At 37.4% G+C, this 19412-nt stretch overlaps 1 protein-coding gene across 1 annotated transcript in view; it reads left to right on the plus strand.

The window, feature by feature from the left end:
* Positions 1–17298, plus strand: part of TENT4B (terminal nucleotidyltransferase 4B) — a 43831-nt gene extending 26533 nt beyond the window's left edge. The window contains exons 3-12 of the mRNA XM_075101565.1: positions 164–210; positions 2636–2756; positions 3785–3892; positions 7169–7297; positions 8932–9145; positions 10017–10143; positions 10254–10357; positions 12101–12288; positions 12886–13050; positions 14361–17298. Of these exons, the coding sequence (XP_074957666.1) occupies positions 164–210; positions 2636–2756; positions 3785–3892; positions 7169–7297; positions 8932–9145; positions 10017–10143; positions 10254–10357; positions 12101–12288; positions 12886–13050; positions 14361–14540 (1383 nt within the window). The 3' untranslated portion in view covers positions 14541–17298. The remainder of the gene's footprint in view (positions 1–163; positions 211–2635; positions 2757–3784; positions 3893–7168; positions 7298–8931; positions 9146–10016; positions 10144–10253; positions 10358–12100; positions 12289–12885; positions 13051–14360) is intronic.
* Positions 17299–19412: the final 2114 nt, after the last annotated feature.

The raw sequence follows: 19412 nt of genomic DNA on the forward strand, positions 1-19412 counted from the left end.
TTTAACAGAAAAGAGTACTTCTGTTCAGAATGTACCTTTTAGCAATACCAAAATCTACCAGTGGAGGGTAGGCATAACCAGCCTTTACAAGCAACTTAATAGAACTTGTTTGTCTTCTGAAGTCTGAAAACTTTTTTTCATATATCCTGTTCTTCTGTTTCAGGTGCAGATATTTGGAAGCTTTAAAACTGGTTTATATTTACCTACAAGGTTAGTAATTGTGTAAATTCCGTATAAGAGAGAAATCAGCTTGTGGAACCTAAATCACTACAGGGGTACATCTGATCTCCCAATACCTGTGTTACTTGTGTGTACACTTGTTACATTAAGAAAGTGTTAAGCAATTAGTAGTCTTAGTTACTATATTTCTGTACCCTTTGCAGAGTACTAACTATAATACATGTGTCTATATAGGTTTTGCATGCATCAGTAAAAGATCCGAATTCCCACATTGTCAAAAAAAGGCTTATTTTGTGATTTGGCTTCATTAAATAACTGAAACAAAATAAGAGGTTGGCCTTAAAAGAAAAGCTAAATTTTATCTCTGCAGACTATTAAATTGAAACATTTAACATTTCCTTGTTAATACTAATGTTAGCACTGAAGAGAAAAGGTTACATACAGAATTGGTTTTTTTCCTTTGTCTTCTTTTGTGAAATCCGTACAATAGTCAACCTCTCTTTTCCAAATTTATTACTAGTTTTCATAAAAGCCATTACTCAGTGACACTGGTATCTTCTGTGTAGAAATTGTAAGTACTTTTGACAATTAAATAGAAATAGAATGAAAGGCTTAAATGGCTGCAGGGGATAAACACATATAAATAGGATAAGGCTGAGGTTAACACTTCAGTTCCATACTTCGGGAACATGAGGAATTAATATCTAGTACTGACTGCACGTGATGGATACCTGAGTTGTCATTTAATCTCTTTTTAAAAAAGAAAGTATCTGTCAGATACTTTCTTTTATCTGCTTTAGTCTAAGGAGTTGCAAGAAAGCTGAATTGCTCAGTTTCTGTTTGGAAGGTCAGAAGTAAGGTGTACAAATACACATTGTTTTCACATTTGGCCTCATTCTCGGCCTTTTTTTCATTCACTTTAAATAGGCTTGATTAAACTTGGTTGGATGCTAATAGTTCAAGAGAGATACTCCTGTCCACCTGACTGATAGTAGTAGTTCTTTACCATATTTGCTTGATTGTTTTCAAACTGATGTAACAAAAATGCTTTGTTGTTGTCTATTTGATTTCATATGCTACTTTTCCTCCATATTTGTTTCAGCTGAGTTTTTGGGGGAGAACAAATGCAGATACTGTAAAAACAGTACATAAACCCACAAATCACTTTCCTGTGGCAGTACTTGCCAAACTTTTAAAATAACCGGCAATTGCGTGTTGGTAATTAATTCACTGTTGGCTGCTTCCCTTTGCCCTAGGTTTTCCCCACCCATCAGTAACTGTATAGTTAATGTAGAACTCAGGTTCTGGGATTCATAAAGACTACAGTGTGTTTTTGATTCTGTTATTCTGTGTCAGAATTTGCCTAATATCCTTTTACTTAAGCTGATATTGAAGGTTTGGGCACATGGTGGTTTAGCTGCTGGATCTCTGTTACTTTGCAGGCAATATGTATCCTCAAGGTGACAACAGAGCTGCTTTTTCTCTCTTGGTGTGCATGAGAAAAATGTTTCCCATTGTTAACTGTCAGCATCAGTAGTGGGTTTGACACTGATTTAGTTTAGAAGAGAAGTATCAAGCAGTATTTCCTGCTCTCCAAGCAGGTTCGGACACCAGTCACCTTGTGAATTTGAGTTTAGGCACTGAATTAGGGTGCCAGCTTCCTGTGTAGTCAGATGAATGTGTATGTGCATAGGGAGGAAGCATAGTGGGATGGAGACACCTCTTCAAGGGGCTAATCTTATTTAACATCTTGTTGATTCCTGAAGTCAAAGTTGCCACATTTTCATCTCTCCTTCCCTGCTCCCTGTTCTTGGTTCGACAGGCCAGTTGCTTATCATGTGCCCACTGGTGCTCTGATCACTCAGAAAAACCTTCTTTGAGTTGCAAAGAAGCAGGAAATTACCCCAAAACATTTTGGTTGTTTTTGGTTTTGTTTAAAGGGGTGGGGGGACTTGGTTTCTGCCAGGCCCATTAATACGTTGAATTGATTTGCTGTGGATTAGACGAATACCAGACCTAGAGTAAAGGAGAGAACAGGGCTGTGCATCTGGGAGTAGAGGATGGGGAGCAGGACTTTCCCTTCCAGTGATAGGCTGTTAAATCGGCATTACAGATTAATTGCCACCTTTGGGCTTTATTTAAAAGTTAATTCTTTGCTCTGAATCACTCTGGAGAACTGATCCCTCTCTGCTGACAGTGTGGCCTGAGAAGACTAATCTCTGGTTTTGCAACCCAATTGATTTGTATGTGTATCCGTACCCTTCCTGTTTTGTAACCTGAAACGTTCTGTATTTCCCCCAAGTGTAAGAGTTCATCCCCACCCCTTTCCTTAGAAAATTAAGAATGAATTATTTGCTTAAGCTACATTCTGTCAGCTTTATTCTAGTCTTGTGTGGATGTCAGTTGTTTATCTTTTAAGTGTATTGAATAAATCTATATTTTCTTTCCATTTCAGTGATATTGATTTAGTTGTGTTTGGAAAATGGGAGACATTACCTCTTTGGACCCTGGAAGAAGCTCTTAGAAAGCACAATGTAGCAGATGAAAACTCCGTGAAGGTTTTAGATAAAGCAACTGTAAGTTTGGGGGAAGAGGGTGTTTCCTTGTTCTAAGCTAAATTTCTAATCAATGAAAGGTCTTGGTTAAAAGGATGAATTTTCATTGGCAGAAATTATTTTACATATAAACTTGAAATAGAACCAATAGAACGTTTTTATTTAGTATGGTTTTTATTATTGGCAAAATAATTGATAGTGCTACAACAGTGCTGTTGGAGAAAATCATCAGGTTTTCCATACTGCACAACATACGCTTGATTTTAAGTGTGGTTATACTAGTCATTGTTATGAATTAATGTGATAAGACTTGTGAATTTCTGGACGGAGTTTGTACGTAAGTAAATGATTTATTTTCTGTTACTCCAAGTAAGCAGATGTAATGCATTTTTCACACAGAAGTAGCAGGTACAGCCTTGAATAAATATGCAATGGTCTGTCTTGCGCGGGATAGGATTAATTCCATTATTGGAACTTCCTTCCTTTTGCTAATTATTAGAGTATGTAAGAGTGTTGGGGGTTAAACAGGTGTCTAACTGATGGCTGTTATTAGTAGAGAGAGGTAATTCGGAAACCATTCAGGTGGAGGTGTGTCAGAGTGCTCTTCATATCTTGTGCTTCTTTGAAGAAAATTTTGATGATGTATCAGTGACCCACGATGACGCAAGTGTGTCTTTTCTATTACCATTTATCTTTGTTTGTTAAGTGTTCATCTCCCTCTGGTGTTTGTTCTTCCCACTAGAGCTATGCTTCTGCACCAGGAACTGACTAAAAACAGTTTAAAATTAATCACTTTGAAGATGAAGTGTTAAGTTCTGTTAAACAGTATAGTAAATTGAAAACAGCATTTATGAGTTAAAAAAGAAAAGTTTATGTCAACAGATTGGCAAGGAGAGTGAGTTGATAAATAGGCAGGAGGCCTGTTTTCTCCGTCAACCTCTTCTCTACAAATTCATAAAACATTTAAGCTTTACTGGTGCATATAAGTATGAATGAAGCCAAGTGTGCCTTGGAAATCTGTATTGACTTAATCTGTCTTTCTTTTGCAGGTACCTATTATTAAACTGACAGATTCCTTCACTGAAGTGAAAGTTGATATAAGCTTTAATGTACAGAATGGGGTTAAAGCAGCCCAGCTCATCAAAGATTTTATCAAGGTTAGGCAACACTGTACTAGAACTACAGAGCCGAGTATTTGATGACTTAATTTGGTTTTCTGTTTTATGTTGGCTGCATGCTTACTAGAGAGACACTTTTACTCTCCATTATTTTCTGTTGTCTGATACTATTGTGTGATGTTCTTAGGTTTTAGATATATTGCCCTAAAAGGCATGAAGATGATAAAATGTACAAAGTACGGAGAAGTTCTAATGATACAATGATGAAGGAAAATACACTAATACCTGTTTTAAATGTTGTGCTCTTCTAACTGTGCTTCCTTGACCTTAAAATTAGTAATTACCACACATTCCTGCAGAACATAGGAATACTCTTGTCCTAGATTGAATATTGTTTCAGCATACAAATGCTAATTAGGTAGAATAAGTTAAATTTAGTAAGCTATTGTTCAGGGATTCACTAATAACCTGTATCATAGATACACTGCAATTATTTTTATTTAATATATAGAATCATTTTGTTAGGATTAATGAGCTTCTGTAGTTAAAGTTTTGAAGTATCATTACACTGGTCTCCTTTCCTTCTTTTCCCCTATTCAGTGCATTGGACACTCATAGTAAATGTCTCACAAAAGCAGTAGAAAATTTTTCTTGGATTTTCATGTTCTGTGAGGAAACGAAGTGCAGTTCAGTCTCACTTAAGTGCTTAGGTATTACTTTTGTACTGCTAACTGCTTTCTTTTTTTAACCAAACTAATGGACAGCAGGAGAATCAAAGTATTTCAATACCTAGACAATTAAAACCCCTTCAGAAAACTCTGTAAATCTGAATAAAGCAAGCACTTTACCTTCAATCATAAGGGTTAGAAATCATGTACATCTGCTTTAATAATGTCATCAAGTTGCAAGAAGTCTTCCAAATTTGGGCGGATTTTCAGCTGCTGATAAGTTGAGTGTATGGCCTTCAACTTATTAATCTTCAGTTCCTTTATGTATGTTTAGTAGCAAGTATGAAAGTAGCTGACTTTGCTTCTACAGTGTCTATTTCTTTAACCTGTAGAAGGACACAGGAGAAAAATCTGTCCTTAGTTCAGTTTCAGTAGAATAGTCTGAGTTCTTGTCCGTGCAGTCTCGCCTGTGTGTTTTATATAAATCCTCTGCTTAAACCTTGTGCTGGTGAGGCCTCTTGCATCCACATTCAGAGTACGAGGGTGGCATGGGTCCAGAGACCTTTCTTCTCTCAGCCTCTATCTGATGAACAGAAGTCGATTGTGTTGGCCAGCTCTTTGCTGCTAAATCAAGACCACAGTTTTGTGCTATGTAGCTCCTTGTTGAGGAAGGAAGACGTCCAAATTCTCTGTCATAAGACGCCTATCTGGAATTTGGTAGCGAACTTCAGTTTTTATATCCTGTGCACTGTCACATTGCCTTGTGGTAGACAGGCTGTCCGTATTTGGTTTTCTGCCACAACACAGGGGCTGTATATCTGTTACGTTCCACTTAGTTTTAGGTAAGTCTGTAAAGCCCTGCATACTTGCCCAAAATTGTCTATATACTTCTTAATCTCAATATATGAGGTGGTCTTCTCTTGAGAGCCTGAAGGCATTTTTCTGTGCTTAAAAGAGAGAAAAAAAGCATTAGCATGTTCCTGTTGCCTGGGTTATTTGTAACCCTTTGGAGAGGCTGCTTTGGCCTTGGGTCAGGGCATGGCGAGAGCAGGCTGTGCCCCTGCAGAGAGAGCAGGAGCTGTGTGTGGTGGAGGAGCAGGCACAGGGCAGAGGCCTTGCCCACCGGGCTGCAGCTCTATGGTACTCCTGTCTGGTGACAGTAGTCAGGGTCAGCCTGGCCAGCAGCTGGCAGACAAGTCCCCAGTGAGGAGGTCGAGGCTGAGGATGCCAAGTCAATGGTTAGGGTCAGGATTAGGGTCAGGGTCAGCATCAGCATGGCTCAGGCAGTCACCAAGGGGAACAGCTGAGATGAAAAGCAGCTCTTGAGCAAACTAGGCTTCCCACATGGCGCTTTTCCACATAGATGTTTTCCCAGCAGCCCAAGGCAAGGCTGTGCCATACCAGAGCTGGCCTTGAGCACGGGCAACTGAGCCTGGGGTGGGGAGGGAGAGGTGGTACTTGGCCCTGACACATGGCAGGTAATGTCTATGCTACCATGCAGGGTCGTTTGTTTAACTTGGAGTAGACTTGAGGTGTACTTGCCAAGTAGCTTCATTGGTGTTCTTGAGGATCTCTCTGTAAAACACTTGCAGAGCATTCTCTTGGATCTTATTTTGTCCCATGTAACTTTGAATACCTGAGGTGTCGTGTTCAGTGTTACCCTTGGAAATGCCTATTTCTCTTCCTCCAGTTTACTTAGGATGTCTGAGGCAGCTGAAGCCTTAATTAAGGGTTTGCAGTTTCCTGAGAAAAATCCTGTCTTTCAGTTTTGGTATATACTGATATTCAACACTTCAGCTTGTGACTGTAAGTTCTTAATAGTTCGAAAAGGTGATCCTGGGATCTTGAGTTAGATAGGGCTCCCGATACTCACTGTGAGACTTGTGCCAAGAAGTTCTTGGAAAATTGTTTTCCCTTTAATCTTTGCAGTCACAGATACCATGATCTGAATTTCTTCCCTACTCCTTTTAGCTCTGTGTTGATAAAAGGAATGATATTATTGGGCTTATTCTGCCCCCTCCCCTGTGCTGGGGTGTACAGAGTGCAGGTGTAGCCCCAGTAGCCCAGTAGCTCCACTACTGTGCAAAATGTCCACGTTCTCTACATGTGCAGCATATGCACGCCCCTAAGGAAATCCATGCGGACAAACCTATTGAAGGATCTGTTACCCAAAGGTAAGTATATGACTACTTTGAAAATGTTTCTGGGTGTAGTAATTTTGAAGGACCGTTTTGAATTCTGGGCATCCAGAGTACTTGCAGCACAGAAGTTTCAGTCCAGTTTGGGATATCACCTTAGCTGTAGCAGGAGGGTGTTGTTACAAACTTGGAGTATCTCCGTAGTTCTTCCTTTGCTTTCCTTTTCACTTGTATAAGAGCAAGTGTATTTATGTATTCAAACAAAATAATTCTAATTTTTTGAGGTAATAACTTTTTTCTGTTGTTAATATCTGCTGCTGGAATTGAAGAAGTAAAATAACTGTCTTGATCACAGGCAGAGCACTTGGCTTCTACCCTGTTACTAAATATAGTAAGTCAGAATTATACTTAGCTTTGAGACTTCATGTAACAGATAGCTTCAGTACACTTTCTTAGCATCACTTATATGTGCATCAGAGTATTCTAACACCTTTGTTTTTCTCTTTCAGAAATATCCTGTCTTACCGTATCTAGTTTTAGTATTGAAACAGTTCCTGTTGCAGAGGGACCTTAATGAAGTATTTACAGGTGGAATCGGTTCTTACAGTCTTTTTTTAATGGCTGTCAGTTTCCTTCAGGTAAGCTTAATGTAATATGTTGACGCCACTAGTGCAAATGGACATTACACCAAGAAGGAATTTAATCAATCCTTAATCATTGAAGCTATCCTGTTTGTGGTTTTGCACTCCTTTTTCATTAAGAGCTAGACACATCCCACCTGTCTTCTGTTCTTTCTCCCATACTGGTACCTTTGTTATTAGAGACGTTTGGAACATCCGTTGGTGTATCAGTACCAGGCACATGTGTCATTCAGGGTAAAATAACCTGACTATTGTGTAACTTATTTGGTGCAAGCTACATAGGTTAGTGTTAGATGCAGCTGTCCTTTGTAACACTTGTTTTCCAGATCATACACCCTGTATGTGCTTTACTGAATGCAATGCAATTTTGTTTGTCCAAGTTTTTAAGCTGGTATCAAATAAACATGTATAACCACTAAGACAACAAAATTCATGAGCTAAATGTATATTGCTGTGCCTGGGGGGAGAAAAATATTGTAGAAATATGAAGCAGCTGAGCTCTGGCTTTATCAATCTCATTCTTTTTTGTGTACTAAATGGTATTGTATAACTCTGTGTGTGTATGTGTATGTCTGTACTTTTCCAGATGGTAGTTACTTTTAAACCTGAGCCTTGAACTGGAGCTTGGTGTTTGCTGAGTGCTATTGCAGTTGACAGCTGAACACAAAGGAAATGAAGGCAGCAGGCATATCTCTTTGAAAGAAAGGAAAATCACTCCCAACCCCAATTTCTTCTTATATTGACTTAATCGCATTTCCAATTACTCCTGCAAAAAAAACCCTTTTCTGTTACAATTACAAACTGGTTTTGTTCATAATCTCTCAGGCTACCTACTTAACAGTAGAGGGGATCATTTATATAGCTGTGTACATTAAAAGCCTATATTTGTATTGCAAATCCAGGTTTGTGAGTGCAAATATCTCTGCTTTTTTACAAGAACCCTGCTATTAGGGTCCAAGGGCTGGAGCACGTCTCCTGTGAGGACAGGCTGAGACAGTTGGGGTTGTTCAGCCTGGAGAAGAGAAGGCTGCAGGGAGACCTTATTGCGGCCTTCTAGTACTTAAAGGGGGACTACAGGAAGGATAGGGGCAATCTCTTTAGCAAGGCCTGTTGTGATAGGACAACGGGTAACGGTTTTAAAGTAAAGGAGGGTAGATTTAGACTGGGTATAAGGAAAAAATTTTTACAATGAGGGTGGTGAAACAGTGGAACAGGTTGCCCAGAAGGTCAGGTTGGACAGGGCTCTGAGCAACCCAATCTAGTTGAAGATGTCCCTGCTCATTGCAGGGGGATTGGACTAGGTGACTTCTAAAGGTCCCTTTCAATGTAAACTATTCTATGATGAACGCCGGAAGTTCACTTATTAAACTGACAGTTCAAATACAATAATGCTTTCCAGCGTTATTTTTAAGAGGTAACTGGTTTATAAAAGTTTTGATAGCATTTTGTTTTAAAGATGCAGAACTGTTTTATTAAGGAAAAATACTATATTTGGAGATGTTTGCTTTATCTATTACATTTTATTATTATTTATTACTGGTTTTAGACGTTTGCTGTGAAAAAGAAAAGGCAGGTAAAGGCACTTGAAACTTGAAGTCTTAAGAAATTTTTTTTTTTTCCTCTCTTAATAGCTGCATCCCAGGGAAGATGCCTGTATGCCCAATGCCAACTATGGTGTTCTTTTAATAGAGTTTTTTGAATTATATGGACGTCACTTCAATTACCTGAAGACTGGAATCCGAATAAAGGATGGTGGCTCTTACGTTGCCAAGGATGACGTGCAAAAAAGCATGCTGGATGGCTACAGACCATCAATGTTGTATATTGAAGATCCATTACAGCCAGGTACCCTCATAAACCAAGATTTAATGTATTGACTAAGAAAAAAAGTTAGGGTAATGCACAATCCAGAGGAACTGAATCAACAAATAGCATAGAATGACCGACCACCAAAACCCAAACAGAAACACCTCATTCATGCCTATGAACACAAGATGCACTCAGAACACAGTGATTTTCTTCAAGATGTGTTTTTAGCAAAAGTTACCATGTCACCCAATAGAATGCCTGTCCTGCAGTCAGGAGGTAGGGTGTGAGAGGGCATGCCAAACAACTTCCACGTGCTCTGTGGTAACAGCAATAAAGCTACATCAGCATAGGCCTGAGTGTGGGCTAGATCTACCTGTGTGTACACGTGGTCCCTTTCAAGCTTTTGCTTGCCTGTATCACGGTTGCACTTCATAATGTAACTCTTAAGCATGCTCTCCAGTTTGATTCTGTAAAGTCACATAAATACGCGGTGGTTCCATTCTGTACTGTTCCCTTTACATTAAGGTTGATTGTTGACTTAAATGGGTAGCCTCTGAAGCAGTGAGTCAAGTGCCATTCGTAGAAGAGTTAAGGCGTTTCTGATCTAAAAAACCATCATCCAAGATAGTGGTTATGTGTAGGACATGTAGTACATTATTTTTTTCTTCATGTATTACACTTTTACCCAGAGAATTGCCGTTTTGGGCCTCTGTACGTGTAAAGTATATAGGTCTCTGAAGCTCTTTCACATGTTTATGATTCACTAATCCTCTTCTATTCCACAAGAAGTAACTGCAGTGAGTTAGGTCTTAAGGACAATTCTGAAAAATATTACTGTCTCGTGCCTGAAAGGAGGTAACCACTGGTTCAATCTTATTTATTTATTTAATTATATTCTTATTTTAAGGTAATGATGTTGGGAGGAGTTCCTATGGTGCCATGCAAGTGAAACAGGCTTTTGATTATGCCTATGTTGTTTTGAGCCATGCGGTTTCCCCAATAGCTAAATATTATCCTAACAACGAAACAGAAAGGTAAATTTTATGAGTCCAAATCTCAGACATTAATTGCTTACATTTTTGTGTACCTAAAAATTAATGGTGATGATGTTTGGTTTCCTCCCCCACCCCCCCTTCGTTCACAGTATATTAGGTAGAATAATTAGAGTAACACAAGAAGTGGCTACATACAGAGACTGGATATCAAAGCAGTGGGGAATGCAAAGTAGGACAGAGTCTTCGTGTAATGGTAAGTTTTGACTAAGCAGAGCTGATAGTGGGGAAACTTCCTGCATATTTTGATGATATAAATTTTATTGCTGCTTTTGCCCCACATAGGGCAATGTATGCATCCTAATATGAAATCACCTTTTTGATCAGTATTGATGGACAGCTTCTTGTCTTCTCATCCAGAAAATTTAGATTCGTACAAGATTAAAAAGGCTACACCACAACATCTTTATCCTGCAATAGATTTGGTCAGCAGTCTAGAGTGCTGGCTTGCAAAAGGAGGCTTTTGAAAAACTACCAATTTAAATCACACCTGTTGTTACTATCACACTTCCTTTGTCCTTTCGATGTGGACAAGGTTTTAAAAAGAGTTACTGAGAATGCTAGTTTAAATCTAAATCCTGACCCTCCTTTGTTCTCTTATTTTTCATTTTAAAGTTTTGATATATTGTATGTGTATGGAAGGAATATTTAAACCAGGATTGACCATATAAGTGGAATAAGTCTTTAAAACAGAGAAATGCTGAAGGATCAATCATAATTCTTGGTACTAACACATGGAAACACAAAATCTAGGCAGAGAACGTGCTGAAAATGTCCTTTAAAATAATCTTTATTTTCATTGCCCACGTTCTGACTCCACCAGGCAGTTGCCACGCTCTTTTGGTGTAGGTGTATCTGCTGCCTGGAAATTTTCAAATTAAAATAAATTTTAATACTCTACAGTTAATTTTAGAGCGTTAGCTACTAGAAGTCTTCTCTTATTAGGTTTCAATGAGAGAAGATGACACAACTGCCTAGTCTTTAGGCTAGGTTGGGAATTTATTTATTTGGTTTTAAATCTTTTGTTGGTGATTTCCCTCGCCATTCTTGTGAAGTGAATGTGCTTCTTGGCCATTCGTGTTTTATCAATTTGTAGACCCTTGTGGCACTGCTGTGGCCCCTGCTAATGGCAGACAACCACAGTTCAGTCCCACAAGCTCTAGAGTAACTCTTGGCTACCTATTGTGATGTATGTATTAAACTGTATATGCAAATACATCTAGGGGAGCAATAAATATATATTATATAAATCAGAGGTAACTCCAAGGTGTCTGGTGTATTTAAAAAAATAAAAATAACCCTGTAACAGGAAGATAATGGTGACAGTTACAGTGGTCATCTTGTAGATTTAGTTTAGATTTAAGTTCCGATTCTTTTTTTCTTTCTTTTTTTTTTGTGTTCTAAGGTAGCAGTTAGTGAGATATGAGAGTTCTGTATGTAATATTTTTCAGTGCAGGGTATCATACAAAGCAACCAGACTTACTTGGAGTTCTTATGACCCTAGCAGCTTCAGCAGAAGAAAAATGGGAGTTGATAAGTATTGGGCCTATTGGAACGGAATTTAAACCTATGTATTTGAGTGCTGTTCAAGTGTGTCATGTTATTAAGCAGCACATCTGAGCTCTGTTATTACCTTCTTACATGTCTTATCTGTCTAAATTCCATCCTGAGCTGTGGGTTGGTGGTTTTCATAGTGTACATTGTCAGGAAACCACCACACCCTCTGCGAGGTGTTGGCTTGCTGCATGCAAAACATACATGTAAACACATGCACATGTGTGCCTGCGTGCATTAGAAGTATGTACGTGTGCAGATGACTGTACATGTCCTGCTGGATATAATAGTTATATAATACCTGAGTGGGTATGTATTTTTTTTTTAAAAAGCAACATACTTTAGCAGTTAATGTGTGGTGATGCTTCTGTTTTGTTTTTAATAGGTAACGGAGTAACCTTGATAGTAGATACTCAGCAGCTAGACAAATGCAACAATAATCTTGCTGAAGAGAACGAAGCACTGGGAAAACCTAGAAATAAAACTTCAGAAACACTTAGTAAACATTCTTCAAATTCTTCATCAGGTCCTTTATCATCATCATCATCTACACTGTCCAGCTCTAGTGATGTAGTAAGTACAGGAGGCTTTCTGATTTTGGGTTTTTTTTGTTGTTGTTGTTGTTTTTTGTTTGTTTGTTTTGTTTTCTTTTCTTTTCCTGATTTGTATTGCCACAGAACACATTTGGAAAGCTTGGAATCCTAGTTAGTTATTTCATCCAGAATCTTAACTTGCATAAGATGTTACCTCTTATGCAATTTCTACACATGTAAGTTGTGGTGTGTTTTTGATACAACACATGTAGAAAGTGAACACAGTAGATACAAAGTTACATAGCCTTTTTTTCTCTGGGAAAACTGTATTTTAAAAAAAAAAGACTGGTAGTCCTAAGGCATATGCTTTGAAAAAATTCAAAAGCCTTAAAAAAAAGTCTGGGAATTCTATTAAAAGAGTAAAAGATAAATCCCAGAATCAGAATCATGCATCAATACATTTTTTTTTTTAATCTGTCCATTTTACTCAGTAAGAATTCTTGATTGAAAGACTTTTAATATCTAACAAAATAAATATGTTTTAAGTTTTGTCTACTGCTAGCTTTATTTTTAAGGGAAAACTCACTTGTAGAAAAACTCAAAGAAAAACTCACTAATACTTTACATTCTCCTGAAGGATTCTGATGGGACACCTTGCAAAACCTCTAAACAATTGAGTTGTCGTCAGTCTACCACAAACAGAGTGGGGTCACAAGAAGTGTCACTGGAATCCTCCCAGTCAAGTGGGAAAACACAAAATAGCCAAACAGCCAATACATCCAGCAACACGAACAAATCTCAGGTTTGTGAAATGTTTGGAAACAACAATTATATAGATTATTTGAATATTACACACACCCTCCATGGAAGGGTAGCTTGTTCTGGAAGGGAAACATGGAGGTTTTTTCCTCCCCTTTGCCCCACTAGAAAGCTTTGAGCACTGATTGTATCTAAACTCACCTGGTTCTCTGTTTAGCTTACAGAGATGAGTTTACAACAGTGGCTTTCCCAGCTTTAAAACAGATGAAATTGGACTGACTTTATTTTGGGAGATACAGATTTGCCAGAAGCATACAGCTGTGTTGCACCCATTTCCTTTTGGCAAAAATCACGTCAGTCCAGTCTTTACTGCAGAATTTGAGAGCTAATAAGACTTGCCTACACTCAGTTAAAAAGAGCAAAAATATGTGTTTAAAATTATGACTGGCTGCTCTGTTAGCTGTTGGTACTTGTTGAACTGCCTTTCATTAAGGGAGATGGAGATTCCTTGCTGATATATGACATTCCCTCTCATTCCCCCCTAAAGACAAATACCTTTATGATGATACCTACCAGAGCTTGTGCATTTAGGGGGTTTCTCATGTTGAGGAGTACTTCTATGACAACTCAGTAATCTGGAAATATTATATGTCTCTATATTCAATATACTTTGGATATATGCAGTTTAAATTTTTGTACTTTTTCAGAGTTTAGGACCTCTTTAATGTATGAAAAACAGTCTGGAATCTTCTGGAATATTCCTGAACAGTAGTTCTGAAGACTTGTTGCCTCCTACTTGCTGGTGGTCTGTCTCCAGCTAGTAACAAGGCAGTTTACAAACTAGGCCTTGGATACACCATGAATGTGTGTTTGTGTTACTAGGCAGAGCTCATTCTGGTGCTGGAATATGAATATGCACGATCTGAGATACTCTACATCTGTAAAAAGATGTGGTACAAAATTAGTCCTGGTCTTAAAAGAATGTTGTCTTGATTTTGCACAGAAGATGAGATTTGAGCAATCTTCGTCTGTGGATTTTATGGGCTTCCATTTCTGTAAAACACTTTTTCGGTGGTTGCAATTGGGAGCGATAGAACAGTTCTATCCTTTTCAAAATTCAGAGTGCTCTGCTATTCTCTCTTGACCTGCATGGTTTTGGGTCTAGAGACGGACATTTGATTGCAGCCACCGAAGTGAAAGACTCATGGTACTGTGCCTAGCTTCTTTTGCCATATCAGTTTTTTCAAGTATGACCCTTTCTTGAGTTAATGTCCACATTAGCTGGAAACAGGGTTGTGTAATTGCCACGCTTTATTATTTTAGCACTGATTTACCATGCTCTTTCTTTTACAGCATGGATCTGCACGTTTATTTCGCTCTTCTAACAAAGGCTTCCAAGGTCCAACAAATTCAAGCCACGGTACCTCAGTCACAAACAAACAACATCAAGGCAGCAAATCACACCATCAGTTTTTCCATGGCAAAAAGAGGAAACACAAGAGGGATGCAGCCCTTTCAGACCTTTGTAGATAGTTGCCTATTATTTTATGACTCTTCTTCTGTGTGCAATGATATCATGCTACAGGATAGTTTGATAGTGACTCCTTGGATCTCTTCCGGAGCTTCAGACTGTTCAGACATTGATTAGCAACTGCATTTTTTTTTTTTCCCAGCTCGCCACGGAACGGATCATGAAGACTGATCACTGAAAAAAAAAAAAAAAAAAAAAAAAGAAAAGAAAAAAACTAAAAACAAAATTTAAAAGAACAAAATTTTTAAAAATAGAGGAAAAAGGCTGCTCATTTGATAAGTCATATGCTACAACAGGGTCATTTAGAATATAAAAGCTTGAATGTAAAATAAATGTATTTCCCATCAGCTCATGCTGACCTGTAGAGGTAGTACTCAGTGTGTCTAGGGGGTGGTAACAAACAAATAAAACACAAAAAAATAGGAAAAAAAGCAAAAAATTGTATTTTGAGGGAAACCCAGCCTTTAAAGGTAAAAGTAATTTGCATGATTTTTTTTATTATTTTTGCATATACTTACTATTTTATTGTGTATATATAGATGACCATATAGGAAAACTGACATTTGTAATAGTGGATTTGTTAATACTTTTTACATAACATTACTGTTTAAATTGTAAACATAAATTTTTCTCAGGATTAGTTTGGAACATAATCTGAATTGTCACTTTAACATCCGTATAAAGAGACATTACTAGTTACATTGCTCAGAATTTCTTTTCTTGGCATTTAATAGAACATTTGATCTGCAACAGCTGTTCCTCTGAAAGAAAGGTTTATGGTGGCAAATGAAGTTTTTCATTTGTATAAAGTGTACGTGTACTTTGTGTAGACACTGAGCTTGTCATCTCAGAGAAGTAACCTTCACCTTGTTTTCTAGAGTGCCATCGTTTCAGGCAGTGGGGTTTTATATTTGCATCCTTCTCTTCCTCCCCTCAGTGGTATCTCCCCAACCCTTTCTGTTTTTCTAAAGAAATATAAAGACACTTGGGGGTTTTTTGTTTGATTGGTGGTGGTGATTGTTTTCATATTTTTTTAATTTCAGTTTTCAAAAACAAACAAGAAAACTCAGTTTGTTACAGACGTTTGCATTCCTGGGCTGCTTTAATCCCATGCCTCTTTGTTTGTGCCTTCCCTCCTGCTTCCAGGTCTGGGTTTTTTTGTCTTCTATATTTTTGCTAACTCCTGTAGGAGGTGATAACTGTTGAAGCTTTAAGTAAATTTTACAACTGAAGTATTTTTTTCTCACTCCCCTCTTAGACATTTTTATATTTACACTTAATTATTTAAAAAAAAAAGACAAAAAACCCCAAACAAACAAAAAACAACTTCAAATAATGAAATATATTTTGTATTGCCTTAAAGACCCAAACCTTTCATATCTCATAGTATTTCTTCATTGACCTAGTTATCATTTAATTTAAACTCCTCATTTGTCTGGTTCAGTCACATTACAAGTCTAGGTTGCAGTAACTTTGATGCCATGAATGCGAATGAAATGTGTAATTGCATTCACAGGCACAGCTTGAAGCAGGAGTTGGGACACTTCAATGGTAGAAAGTTAAATGGCATTTACTTTCACATATTTCTTTAAAGAGGAAAGTCCGTACTCGGCATACATGGCTGTATCTAATGCAGCTGTTCTGGAGATGATGCTTTTATAAAAAGTACTATTAGCTTTTTAGAAACTTTTTTTTAATATACATTTATGGAATACTACAGCCTGACCTGACTATTAATGGGCACTGATGAGTGCAATGATTTTAAAAGTAAAATAATGCTAAAATAAGACCAGAACTGATGTCATCACTTAACAAACATTTTCAATGCATTAAAGTGTTCTACTTCAAAAGAAAAAATATATATTCCAAAATATGGAAAGTTCTAACATTTACTGAAACACTAAGTTTAACTGATGTTAATTTGACAATGTTTTTTAAATTTTAGATTCATATCTTAATTTGATCAGATTATTTTATCAACAAGGTGTTGAGCTTTTTTTTCCTAGAAACTAGTAAAGTTGTACCACATTATACATAATCACAGTATTTATTTTGTTTTAGATTATTGTGAATGTGTAGACCTATGTTCACCGCTTAGGGAACAATTATTTATAAATTATATTAATCCAGTATTGTTAGCGGCTAGTAGCAAAACTGTTCCAAAACTTAATACTTGCAAAAATCTCTATTGCATTTACCACACTGAAGTGTTTTTAAAAGAATCACCCTCATCGTTGAAAGCAAATGTACTCTTAGGGTGCAGATATTAGTGTTCCAATAAGCATGTGATAATTTTAAGGTGGTGGTAGCGGGAAGATAATCTTGATTCCATTGGGAATCTTAGGTTTGCCTCAATTTATGGTTTTCATAAATTTAATGGAAAATAGCTTTTCCTGGACTGCTCAAGTTTCTTTTTGGTAAACAGTATCTTTATAAAAGAAAAAAAAAAAAAGGATAGAAAAAAAAAGGCATGAAGGAAAAATTGAGGTGTTTTACATTGCCTCAAATGACCAGCATTGTATTCATAAAATACTGTATATCTTGCAAATCTTTATTTAAACAGAACAGTTGAACTGTTCGTTTTTCAATCTGAAGTAAAATACTTTTAAGACCTTTTAGTTTGCCTGCTCATTTGTCGTGTACATTTCATCTCTGTATTTGACTCAAGTCTAATTCCTTTTTGAGTTTGAATACTTTTGTGAAGATTTTGTGAATATATGCAAAATAAATGTTTAATCTAACTACTGCAGTTTATCACCATTCTTGACACTTACCCTGTTTTTTTTTTTTTTTTCTTCACGGTACTATGGAAAGAGCAGAGTACCTGAGGCGCTTTGTAACATTTTTGTAGTATCTGGGTGCTTCCCCAGCTGAGTGCTGGGCCTCTCTGCCTGAAATTTGGAAGCTTGTTTTGTTCGAGTGGGCCTGGTCTGCTGTGTTTCCTTCCAGGAGAGCTGCAGCAGAGTCTGTATGCCTGAGAATAAGTGGAAGAATATGCATGTCTAAAGGGTTCTTAACATATTATTTTTCTCTAACTTTCCTCTGCACTATACATAGGAAACTTGTGCAAGCACCCACTTGCTTTGCTTTCTGAACCTGGGTTCGGGGTAGTGTTCCAGCTGCAGGACAGCAGCTCTTCGAGGCTGCCGTGCTGAGGAGGGCATTGCAGAAATATGCAAAAGTTCATCTGAGTTACCTTCAGCTAGAAACCTTGTTCAGAATGGTTCCTGAAGCACTAAAGTATGTTCTTAACTTGGGTTATCTGCCTTCCTCGCGTAAATCAGCAGGGAGACGTACACACACTGAAAGTTCTCATAGTCTTGCTGCTAGTAGCCTACCAAAGACCATTTGAAATATGTAAATAAGCTGAAATGTTTATGTATCTTCCTGTTTGATGTTAGGTTGATTTGTTAAGGCTTTTTTTATTTTTTTTAAAAGGAGTTCAAATGGTGTTTATAGTTAAAGGCTGTGTATTTATTTTTTTTTTTAAATTATCAGTCTTCCATCTTGCGGCAGAAAAAAAGCCAAAAGGTAAGTACATCTTCCTGTTTGTGGGACATGACATGAATCTGTTCAGTGACCTCCATTCTATGCAGCTTCCTCAGAATTTGCCGCTCAGGTGTTCCAGTAACTTAATCTTCAGAAAACAACTAGTAGTCTAATGGCGGGTGGCAACTTTTTTAATGTACTTTCGAAGTCGACCTTTTCCATTTTATATCTGGAGTCATCGTGTGTGTTCTAAACGCAACATGTGAGGAGGTGGTTAGAAAATAGGCTCACCTTGAAAATGTAAATAAAAGCAGCCAGCCATTTGACATGTTGATGACTGTTAAAACACACGGTAGGTGTTAAAACTGAATGTGTGACTCCAACTTTATTTCCTGAAGAGTAGAAGTTATAGTAGATTACAAAGCATGTGATTACTCAGGAAGGAAGTATGTTTACCTATTTATGGGCTGTAACAAAAAAGACATTTATTTATTCCAGCTACTGTTAAAGTGCAAAAAGTAGCAATTACTTATTCTGCTGATTCCTAGAACTTGATTCTTTTGCTTAATAATGCAAAATAATTTTCTAAGAATCAAGTTCACAGTGTCTTGACAGTGTTTTGAAAGTGCAAAATTTGAGAGCTTCATTTTCTAGCTAATTTGAAGTGTTTCTACAAGTTTTCCTCAAAAATGTTTTCCAGTCGCAGTGTGTCTTGACAATATTTCCAGAAGTCATTTACCAGCAGTTCGGGCAGATATGTATTCATGGTTTCATCTATAAGTTGAAACCAGCCTTGCAGTTCTGGTGGTGCCCAGATGCATCACAGCTGTAGATTTTTGAATGCCAAGGTTACATGGCTCTTCCTCATAGTTAGGCTCAGAGCAAATTACTAATCTTCAAAGGTTAGTTGTTAGGATGTTTGAGATGTTTCCACGTAAATTATCCAACACCAAAAATCTTTTGCACGTTACTTAATGAACAATGTCTCGATTAAAATGCAAAGTGCCTTATTGGGTCTTTCCATGCCCAAAGTTTGTGTCCAGTATCTACTTGAAAAGGAAATGGGAATAGAAGAACCAGAAAGTGGCTGTTACCTGTGTGTTTTTACACAGTAGTGCTAGATCAAATTAATCTACATTTTAGGTTACATTTAGATTACATTTAGATTAATCTACATTTAGATTACATTTTAGATTTAGATTTAGGTTAATTTTGAACAGCTTTTATTTTAACTCTTAGTGTATTTAGTGATTTCCCCATCATGACCATTTTATTGATCTGTGGACTGCAAAAACTTCTAACAGAAGTCTGGTGCCTTTGTTGGACCCCTTGACTGTAGACTTGCTTGGGGTACGGTTCAATAGGCGTCTCTCTTGGCAGCAGCT

This window comes from Phalacrocorax aristotelis, chromosome 8 (assembly GCF_949628215.1).
Source record: "Phalacrocorax aristotelis chromosome 8, bGulAri2.1, whole genome shotgun sequence".
Taxonomy (NCBI): domain Eukaryota; kingdom Metazoa; phylum Chordata; class Aves; order Suliformes; family Phalacrocoracidae; genus Phalacrocorax; species Phalacrocorax aristotelis.